Source organism: Triticum dicoccoides, chromosome 5B (assembly GCF_002162155.2).
Source record: "Triticum dicoccoides isolate Atlit2015 ecotype Zavitan chromosome 5B, WEW_v2.0, whole genome shotgun sequence".
In the NCBI taxonomy this organism is placed as follows: domain Eukaryota; kingdom Viridiplantae; phylum Streptophyta; class Magnoliopsida; order Poales; family Poaceae; genus Triticum; species Triticum dicoccoides.
The window spans coordinates 601,161,145-601,172,230 of record NC_041389.1 but is presented as its reverse complement, the minus strand read 5'-3'; the positions used below and the strand labels follow the sequence as shown (position 1 = coordinate 601,172,230).

Here is an 11,086-nt window from a genome sequence, read left to right as displayed (position 1 = left end):
TATAAAAATATTCATCGTGTATAGAAATTTTGTTCAGCATGTATTCAAAAAAAGTTCAGCATATTTTATAAAAATGTTCACTGTTTCTTTGAATAATGTTCACCCGATACTAAGAAAATGTTCAATGTGTATTCTAAATTTGCTTTCTAAAAACTGTTCACAGTACAAAAAAAGTATTTCAAATTTTGAAATTTGTTCAGTTTTTAAAAAACATAGTTCACGTTTAAAAGAAAAGGAATATTCGAAATTTGCGTATGATTTTCGAAATATTTGTTCGCATATTTAAGATTTTCATTTTTTCCAAGAATTAACGAAAAATGTTGAAAATCCCCGGATCTACCATTTGGGTTGGTACTTAAAAGGAAACGCTGTTTTTAGGACGTACACAATTACTATCCCAGCTGGCCAGCTTCGGGAGTATGCAGCGCTAGGTTTGGAGTTCGAGTCTCATTGCGGTCGTTTTTGTTTTTCAATTACCGCGTTCGCTCCAGGCTTAGATTGGGCTAGGTTTGGGTTTTCTGCGTACGTCGCGTTTCGTGGGCCGGCCCAACTTGTCACGCGCGTGGGCGCCGGTTCTCCTAGCCGGCGCTTAAAGCGCCGACTAGGAGCTCCCCTGTGCTTCAGAGGAGGGGCAAGCTTAGCTGGGCTTGTGCCGCTTCTGGGCCATGGTTCTGCACCCGTCCCCGGATCTGAATGAAATGTGCGAGGTTGTTTTTTCTCAACAACAAAAAAAAATGAGCGAGATGGGCAGCCGGCGCTTAAGGCGCCGACTAGGAGCTCCCCTGTGCTTCAGAGGAGGGGCAAGCTTAGCTGGGCTTGTGCCGCTTCTGGGCCATGGTTCTGCACCCGTCCCCGGATCTGAATGAAATGTGCGAGGTTGTTTTTCTCAACAACAAAAAAAAATGAGCGAGATGGGCAGCCGGCGCTTAAGGCGCCGACTAGGAGCTCCCCTGTGCTTCAGAGGAGGGGCAAGCTTAGCTGGGCTTGTGCCGCTTCTGGGCCATGGTTCTGCACCCGTCCCCGGATCTGAATGAAATGTGCGAGGTTGTTTTTTTTCAACAACAAAAAAATGAGCGAGATGGGCAGCCGGCAGGAACCGACCGGGCAGGATTTGTCCGTACCAGCGCTGGTTCACAGAGAGAAGATCTGGGTGGACGAAGCCAACAACAGGGACAGTGGCCGGCGAGGCTGTCGTGAAGCTGGGTCGTCGAGCGCCGGGAAGGATTAACAAATAGTAATCGACTGAGGATCTGCACATATTGAACTGCCAAACGGATCGTAGTGCAATGGTTACGGATAGTGTTTTCACCACTTGCATGCCTCCTTAGTCCCTTCGTTTTCTGGAGTTCGTGCATACCTGAACTTTGAGTCGTTCTTGTTCATACTGAATGAGCATTGCGGCTTACATAGGTGTGCAGTGTGCTTGTGCAATGCTTGCAGAGTTGCAGTCCAGTAGTTTGAGGACTACCAAGCATGATGCTTTGTTCTGAATTACAGTATAGTACATGAATTTTGAAAAAAGAAAACCGCGCGTTATCAATCAGACAGTTCTTCTGCTTTCATATGTGGCCTCAGCTCTGGTACTAGAGTGCTTGCGCGATTGGTAATTAGAGGACTTCTAGGTGCTGAAATTGAGCAGTACCTGAATTTCGAGTTACCGTTCAGGAATGTGAGAATTTTTTCTGCTGTAAAAATGCAGGGGCGAGGGGAAGATAGGGGATCGGGCTGGATGGGCAGCGCGATTGAATTGAGTCGGTGGCTTGAGATGAACAAGTTACAACATCCTCTTCTTTTTGCCAATGAAAGTTGTCAAACCCTGAACGATAAGTAGGTATATGAATAGCAGATCTAACTACAGATTTCCCATTTAGACCCAGCTCTTTGGCTTCTCCCATAAGCCATTCCCTACCTAGCTTCTCTCATAAGTTCCCTTAATTGCTTGGGGCTTCTAAGCTAGTTATCTCTAACTAGTTCAGAAACCGATTTTTTTTAGTAAAAGGAAGCTAGAGGTGGGGCAACTTCGTGAGCAGCCGCCAAAAGAACTGGACCTTACATCCACTCCCAGAGTCCTAGTATACTGAAACATTACTCTCCCAATCCGACCTGAACTGATATCACTCAGATATTGTCTACGCATCTGACTAAAAGGTCAGATGTCACCACTCAGCGCAAGAAGCTCATAAACAACTAGCTAAAGAAACCGTAACAAAATAACCATACATGAAACTTCAGCAGATAACCACGCACAGGTAACATGTGTAACCCAGACCAATTTCAAAACAGGTTCGTCACCAAAAAAAATGGAACAGCAGTAACATAGAGTTTAAACATGGTGCGGGAGGGTCTATTGCCGGTTGCAATGTACACAAGGTCCAAAGTAACGCAGGATTTCCACACATGTATTGTCACCAAAGAATTTCATCTCAAGTTCTTCACAGTTGCCGAGTTCCCAGATAACAAGTTGCTGTCCATCGTTACAATGTTGTAACAGTAGCCTGGTCACTGCACATGTAAATTAGATAAATACTATTATTACCACCAGAAAGCTGATAGGATATGTATAAGTATTAAACATTACTATTTGAGTGAAACACGACAAACTGGATACAAATAAGGAAAGCAGATCCTGGGGACAAGTACTTGGAATTTCAAAATACTAGATAGCATTGATTAAGCAAACGTATTTTTGCATAGAAGACAGAAAATAATCAAAGCAACAAAGACTATTGACAACAGACAAGTGTGCCCCGCTTTTCTCATAATTCAGATTCATGGTCACAGGAAAATTGATTGACAAAATAATAATCAGATTCATTGCTATGGCATCCATCCTTATAGGACCCAACCATCACCAGCCAAAATTAAAATCTACAATTGATAGTATTCATGAATGATATCTTGCTAGACAGTGTGCACGTATAAGGCACATAGCTGCAAAGTATAGCAGTTTTCAATAAACGGCAACACGGTGTCATTATCAGTATATTAGTTCACCAAAGGATGCCTACAATTATGAGTAGCTATTATCATTCCTTAGCATGGATTTCTGTTATTGAATTAGCAAATATTTATCTCAGCATCAGTATAAATACAAACTTATAAACAAATGGCAATCTGGGCTTTTATTTCTAAACAAATGGCTCGGCTAATATTATCGAATACTTGTTGATGTTTTTTAGTGTGTTGTGCCATGAGCTCCGCTCCTGGAAATTGTGATGCAGCCAGGTCTCTCTCAATCAAACAAAATCAAGACTATTAATTACACAGGATCACTATACAAATTGACTGTTGGATCAAGCAGTTAAAAAGATAAAAGAAGACCAAATGATGCATAACAAGTATGTTACCAAGTTGTTAATATTATTGATTAACCAGTGAGAAAAGATTTGGGTAAGAGATAATGGTTATCACATCTATAGAAGTTCAGATTAGTACGATATAAAAAACATTCATTCCATTCGGATATACCTTGTATAGGTTAGAAAATGAATACGGGAAATAATAACTTGATATAAATAGGTCAAGCCTTCAGCAAGTGTTTCATCAATGTTTAATGGTTACTTCGTTTGCACTTACTACTAAAATCTAAAACTCTTTTGGGCATACCTTATAATTTACTAAATTTCTTTTGTGCATAATTTACTACTAAAAAATACTTGGCTATAGGTGCAAGAATTAAAATAACAGATAATGTAACAGAAACTGACAGATTGATTATTTAATATCAAAACATGTCAATTACAGTAATTCAAAGACTCGTCCGGAACAATATGAAACAAAAGTTCAGATTCTTACTCCATGCCCAAAGTTTCTTGCCTGGTAGCTGGTAGGTCCACTTGTTGCTCTGTTATGTCTTCAATCAATTTGTTATCACTTTTAGCTTCCCCAAGTTGAGCACCAAAACGATTTGTATTCACATGATCATAACCATATCCAATTTGTGTTCCGTAGCCTGTATTGAGTGAACCTTGCCTTGTCAAGGGGACTCCTCCATTCATCATGTAGACATACTCTGGTAAGCACATGTATTGTGGCATAGGCATCACATAATGATTATTAACAATATGCTGCATGTGAGGTGGGTATGCTCCAGCAAAGCCAATGGGAGGATTGTTGCCATTCCATATCATAGGATTATATTGTAGCCTATCCTGGTAGTAGCTATGACCCTTGGGAATAGCTCTCTTAGTTTCAACCTTTGTACCGTTCAAGTCATGGAATTTACTCTCCAAGACATTTACCATAGCCTCCTCTGAATCAAATGTAATGAAACCAAAGCCTCTTGATCTCTGACTAGCCCCCTCACGTATCACAACAACATCTGTTATTCTACCAAACTTCTCAAAATAGCTCTGGAGGTGCTCCTTGGTAACATTACCTCGTAGCCCACCAACAAAGACCTTGTTTGGATCACAAGTTCTATGACCATTACCAGCATGTGAGTTGTTACTAGAAGACTGAGTGTACCACTGGTTGTGAACTGGGCTCTGAATTGGGCTCTGATTTAAAGCGTATTGGTAGAATGATTGCTCATTTTGGTATCGCATTGGCCTGGTCCGAGCTCGTTTAACATCCACCTACCCAAATAGGCAATCAAACACATAGTTCAGATATCTGAGGTAGAAACAAAACCAAACAAAAAACAGACCAGACTAGAAGAAAAAAATCAGTGGAACCTTTTGTAGAAAATACAATAAAAACATCTCAGAAGATCTGAAGAAGCTAACATTAAACTAAATAAATATACCACAAGAAACGTATTTCTTTGTACAGTACAAGCATCTAGCAATATTTCTACCTTAAGACAGTACATGGAAGTTGCAAAATTCTCTAAGAACATCTGAATCTGTGATGTATCTTACTCCAGTGTAAGGAATTCAAGCAGCTCAGTTGTAGATTATCGACACAATCAATAATCTTTAATAGAAAATTAAAAAAGACAGCAACGCCTTTATTTCACAATTAAACCTGATGGTAAGCAGGCCACATTCAATCGCAAAGCCCTAAGACACGCCTACAGCAATCGCTACCACAGATTTAATCGGGGGGTTTGCAAACAAGAAGAGAGAGTGCCTCACCGTGCGGTCGCCGAAGACATGGTTGGCCTTCTCCTTCTCCTGAAGCGCGGCGCGCGGGCCCTCGTCGTCGGCAAACTCGACGAACGCGAAGCCGCGGCACTGGCCCGTCTCCCAGTCGCGGACGACACGGACGCGCAGCACCTCGCCGTAGCGGCTGAAGTGCTCCTGGAGTTCTTCCTGCTGCGCCGACGGCGGGAGGCCGCCGACGTAGAGCTTCCGCGTCTCCAGCGCCATCGGCCGGCGAGGAGGACGGCAATGGGATGGGAGGCGGCGAGTCTGTTTCCGGGGCGGAGAGAAAAGCGGCGGAGGCGAGGCGCGCGTGGGCGACGCGGAAGGCTAGGGTTGTTTGTTTGGGTCCGGGGTGGGGTTCGGTTGGGCTCGCCGGGGTTTAAGAAGTTGCGGAGGGGACTGGACGGCCCAGATTGGAAGCGGAGTAGTTTGTTTCTTGTTGCGTGCGGACTTGCGATGGGAAGGCGGACTGGACGAGGTTTCGTCTCCGGCTCGGCCTCCAACTGCAAACTGCAGCGACCGCGCGTGGACTCTAGTATGCTTTTTCTTGCAGGACTCTCTACTATGTTGGCTTCCACTGAATTTGACGACTCTGTTTGGCTGACAAATGGGACCCGCAATGTATCCGATAGAAGGGGCATCATGTTTTTTTTTCAGAAAAACTTATAACGCAAGCGCTTGAACACAAACATACAATCATCGTCGGGGATGCACAAGAACATTTCTTTTCATAAAAGACTTCCGAGAGACTAAATCAGCAAATCTCGACCTTAACAAAGTCACCACCCATAGTTGATGGTAATGTCATCTCTTAATGAACCCCGGTGCGTTGATTTTACCATTTGGAACTTATAACCATCTAAGTTATGTGTAGTTCGCTGCAACATAAGTTAGATACGAGCTAATATTAACCCAAATAACTTTGTACTACCCCCTTTGGTCGAGTTTAAAGGGTCGGCCTGCCGATTCTACTTTACTAAGGCACGTCAGGAGTAATGTTAATCCTTCGAACTCCCCTAAGCCTCTCACACGCGCATGCATGACTAATAAAAAGGTAGAGCACTTGACCACGTGACATATGTGGTAAGCAATTCAAACTAATCCAAAAAAGGTAGAGCACTTGGACTGTGCATGCGTGTGTTGGTGGGTGGAGGGGGAGAGGACAACTAATTAATAGTGTCGTAATTAATCCTAACTTAGAAGTTTAGATGTCTATCTGGCACTTCAGAAACGACCGGTAATACACTTGTTGAGAATTAATTGATTAAGTTCATACATGCCTTATATAATTAAGCATGCATTTGGCATTTGGTGCATTCTCTATTTAGGTATTATAGATACCATTTCCCTACCCATTCCCTTCTTTTATTGTTTGACCCGCCTTTACCTATTTTTATGGCTATTTTCTTACATTAAATTATGAAATAGGAACAGCACGTCATAGTTTATTTTTTGTTGGCGAACCCATCGCAGTTTAGCAACCACAAATTGAGTCTAACCAAATATATAGTTGATAATTGAGCTATCGTGAAGACGGTTTACTCTGGGTTTCCCTTAGTGGTGTTATGTGAATGTCGACTACATGAGACTTCACCATGTTTGAAATGCATTGTGGAGTAGTAATTAGATGACAGGTTGCTAGAGTGACAGAAGGTTAAACCCTAGTTTATGTGCTATTCCGTAAGGGGTTGATTTGAATCCATATGTTTCATGTTATGGTTAAATATATCGTAATTATTCTTTCATAGTTGCAGATGCTTGTGAGAGGGGTTAATCATAAGTGGTAGGCTTATTCAAGTAAGAACAACACCCAAGCACCGGTCCACCCACATATCAAATTACCAAAGTAACGAGCACGAATCAAACAAACATGATGAAATTCTCGTGTGTCCTCAAGAACACTTTGCTTATTAAAAGAGACTGCTCCAGCATGTCCTTTGCTATAAAAAGGATTGGGATACCTTGTTGCACCTTTGTTACAATTGCTACTTGTTGCTATCAAACTATCTGTTACGATAATTTTAGTGCTTGCATACATTATCTTGCTGAAAATTGTTTGTCATTTTCTTCTGCTCTTCGTTGGATTCGACACTCTTACTTATTGAAAGCACTACGATTGATTCCCTATACTTGTGGCTCATCACCATCTCAAATGCATTTTCTCTTTTGATTTGTGGAAACTTAAATCACAACAAGGACGGTAGTAATTTTGTAATTCATATGTATTGATTATTCTAGTTTTTCCAAACCTACATGTCCTTTTTAATATAGAGAATTTTTTTTCTGTTTTTTCCATGACCTATAGAGAAATGGCGAACGAAAAAAAACTACCATCTCACCAACGAAAAGTGACATGACACTTGCAATAAAAGTGCCATGGCACCTACAATAAAAGTGCCCATGGCCTAATTAGATGAAACTACCATGGCGCTCGGCAATTGTTTGATGCTTCTTGCCATGGCAAAAATTTGATGTCATGGCAATTTTATGATCTACTCTGTTTATTTGTCTACTTTTTCGGTTGGAATTGTCTTGTTGATGCACTTTTATACATTAAGTAAGTGAAATGCATGCTCCTGTCCGTGCATAACTTCTACACCTATTTGTCCCTTTATGTTCGAATCAACTACACTAACTACCATGGTTAATTTGATGCTTAGAGGCTTTTTTCACTAGATTTTATAAATGTTGCATGATACAATGTGTGTTTGCTGTCATACCTGGTATGATGTAGTATGATAACAAAGTTTTATGTGTTCTTCAAAAACATGGCGATTTTTATATTGTTTTGCCATATTTTATAGATAGTTCTTGCCAAAGTTTTGTCATGTTTCAAATTTTATTTATAGTCTACGGCAAAAGTAAGCGAAAGTGTTGTGAAAACCATGGCATATTTTTGTAAATTGCCATGGCATTTTTTATTAAGAGCATGACATATTTTTTTTAGGATGATAAATCTATTTTTAATGGCAATTTTAATTTTGAATCACTACAATATATTTTGTGTGGTTTTTTATTTTGACAAAGAAAATACACAATATGGAAATTTTAATTTTTGAATCATGATAATGTTTTATTAAGAGCATGGCATTTTTATTACTAAGAGCATGACATTTTTTATCTATAACATTTTAATGGCATGGCATTTTTAATTATTGAATCGTGACATTTGTTGATAAAGAAAATACACATCATGGAAATTTTAATATTTTTATCATGGCATTCTACTTTTAATGTCATGGCATTTTTATTGTCTCCATCATGGCAATTTCCTTTCCATTTTTTTAACATTTTCAATTTTGAATCATTCTCATAGCAAAATAAAAAAACGCGTTTCCATGGTAACTAAAATTTCGTTGTGATGGCAACTCAAATTATAGAACCATGACAAGTTTCAATACTTTTTCTTGTGTTGTAAATATTTTTTAGCGTACCAGGGCAAATTTATGTACGCATTTGTTTAGCTAAAATGCAAATTTGACATGTATATTTAATATGATGCCATTACTTAGTTAAAATACTGTTTTTTGTTCACATGGCAACTAGCAATTTTTCAATAAATATTTTATTTTTCTTTTGTTTTTAGTCAGATTTTTCTAGACAAATCTTTTTAGGTAGGTTTTTTTAGAAATATGTTTTTAGTTAGTTGTATGTGAAACATACGAATGGGCTTTTTTGGCCCATTAGTGGAATAGAAATCGTTTTGAAAGATTTCTGATTTGAATCATGCAAAAAAGTTCGAAAGTAATTGTGCATCATTCGCATAAATAGATCAGACTTTTGGGAACGTCGATGTTTGTTGGCTTGTTTGGCAAAAAAATGGTATGCCAGAAGAAATTTTTCGGTGAGTTAAATATTCAAGAGCAGAATCTTGATCATTCATTTTTCCCTTATTTTATTAATCTTAGTAGTCTAATTGTAGTCCTAGATTTTCATTTTGATTTTTTTAGATTTTTCATTTTGATGAGCCATGCAGCCAAAAATCCGATCGAAAATCTATATTTTGGTCCAACTGAGGCTCAGATATGTACAATGAGGAAGGGTTCACTGGGAGGGATTACACCTTGTGAACGATTCTTTCGCTCGAACAGTCGAACTAGACGTTCCCAGGGAATGACTCGCTTGTACAAGGATCTTCTTGATGTTCCCCAGATATAGGGTCCAGTAAAATTACCAACATCTGTTCCATACCTGACCCTTTTGCGACAAGAACAATCGGAACATCTTCGCGTCGGCCTCCAAGGTTCAGGTGGGTGATGATCTCCGCGCAACTTTCTGGGAGTCAGTTTGGCTGGATGGCATAAGACCCAAAGACATTGCTCCCAAAATTTATGACAACTCCAACAAAAGAATTTGTCAGTCCACAAGGCATTGCTTACTGGCTACTGGGTCTCCCAGGTGAAGGTTGCTTCGGTCATCTCTTCTGAGCACATCGCCCTATTTATTGCGCTTTGGGAAAGACTCACCCACATCCAGCTAAACCCGGACATGCAGGACTCCATCACCTGGAAACTCACTTTTGATGGCCATTACTCTGCAGCCTCGGCATACAGAGCTCAGTTTCTTGGTTTGGTGGACATGGATATGAACCAAAATGTTTGGAGACCCCCAAAGTACAAATTTTTCGACTGGCTTGTTATCAATAATAGTATTTGGACGACTGACTGACTCCACTGCCGCGGATGGCCGAACTGCAACCTTTGTCTACTATGCCAACAAGTCCAGGAATCGACAGGCCACCTTCTTTTTCAATGTTGATACACCATTCGGGTGTGGGGCATGATCAAAACTTGGCTTGCTCTCCACCATGTCCGGCCCAAATGATTGGATTGTTATGGATTCAGTTAAGGTCCGGTGAAGTCAGAATGCCACTAAGCAAACTCCGTCGAGAAAGCCGCTTGTCTCCCTGATGATGCTTATCTTCTGAGAAATATGGAAGGAGCGAAATGCTAGAGTTTTTCGCAACACGGCTGCTCTGATGGGAGTGTTGCTCGGCAAGATAAAAGACGAATGCTCGATGTGAAGCCTTACGGGAGCAAAACATTTGTGTAACATTATGCCGCCAGAGGGATGTACTGTATTTGGCCTTTAGCCTAAACTGTTAACCTTCTAATGAAAATGGCAAATCTTTTGCCTAGTTTTTTTTTTCAAAAAAAAGCTGGCCCTTAACATCTCGTCTCCACGGACCGCTGCACAATTAATCCAACAACTCAACACTCATTCAGGGCATCTCCAGCCGCGCCCCCAGGAAGGCCTCCCCAGGCGATTTTTTCGCGCCGGCGCCAAAAAAACGGCCCAGTCGCGCCCCAGGAGCCCGATTTTCGCCGGCTTGGGCCGAAAACAGCGCCGGCGGACCCAGCCCGAACCAGGCGCGCTGGGGGGCGCCCGGGGGCGCCGGGGCGAGCTGTTTTGGCGCGAAAAAGACGCGGGCCAGCCGCGTCAGCGACTCGGCGCCTCGTCTTTCCCCAACGGCCTCGGTTCCCGCGGGGAATCAATGGCAAGGCTGCCGCCGGTCAGCCCTGCCATTGATTCCTCACGGGCGGCGCTTCACGGGATGCGCGCGCCGACGCCTCCCCTCCCTCGCACGCGTACACACGGGCGCGGCCCGGCTATAAAAGCCGGCGGCCTCCACTCGCCTGTGCCCACACCAGCCCTGCCCCTCGCCGCCGTCCAGCCCCTCCCTCTCCCTGCCTCTCCCGAGCGCCGCCGCCCAGCCTCTCCCGAGCGCCGCCGCCCAGCCTCTCCCGAGCCCGCCCAGCCCCGCCGTCGCCATGGCAGAACGCTTCCCCGGAGACGAGGCGGCGGCCAACGGCTTCGGCCGCCGTTCGCTCCGCGAACAGGAGTCCTGGCTCCTGTTCCAGGCGAACATCCCGGCGCCGCCGGACATGCGCGCCGGGCCAACGGGGTGGAGACTCAGCGCCGGGGGAGTGCCCATTCCCCCGTTGCCCGACGCCGTGGCGAAGCCGAAGTACTTCGCCGAGGAGATCGAGATCGTGCGC

At 42.7% G+C, this 11,086-nt stretch overlaps 1 protein-coding gene across 1 annotated transcript; it reads right to left on the bottom strand.

Moving 5' to 3' along the window:
• Positions 1-2,196: 2,196 nt before the first annotated feature.
• On the bottom strand, positions 2,197-5,433 carry LOC119311960 (heterogeneous nuclear ribonucleoprotein 1-like). Its single transcript, XM_037587674.1, has 3 exons — positions 5,079-5,433; positions 3,796-4,577; positions 2,197-2,502 (listed from the first exon to the last, which is right to left on the bottom strand). Exons 1-3 carry the CDS (start codon positions 5,310-5,312, stop codon positions 2,475-2,477), a joined length of 1,044 nt encoding a protein of 347 aa, XP_037443571.1. The 5' UTR covers positions 5,313-5,433; the 3' UTR covers positions 2,197-2,474.
• Between the last annotated feature and the right edge of the window lie 5,653 nt (positions 5,434-11,086).

Bases quoted from the DNA above. Each gene is read 5' to 3' on its own strand.
- LOC119311960 (XM_037587674.1), bottom strand. From the start codon at position 5,312: ATGGCGCTGGAGACGCGGAAGCTCTACGTCGGCGGCCTCCCGCCGTCG. The intron at 4,578-5,078 runs GTGAGGCACTCT...CTATTTGGGTAG, and splicing joins ATGTCTTCGGCGACCGCACG to GTGGATGTTAAACGAGCTCG. The intron at 2,503-3,795 runs GTAAGAATCTGA...TTACATGTGCAG, and splicing joins CAAGAAACTTTGGGCATGGA to TGACCAGGCTACTGTTACAA.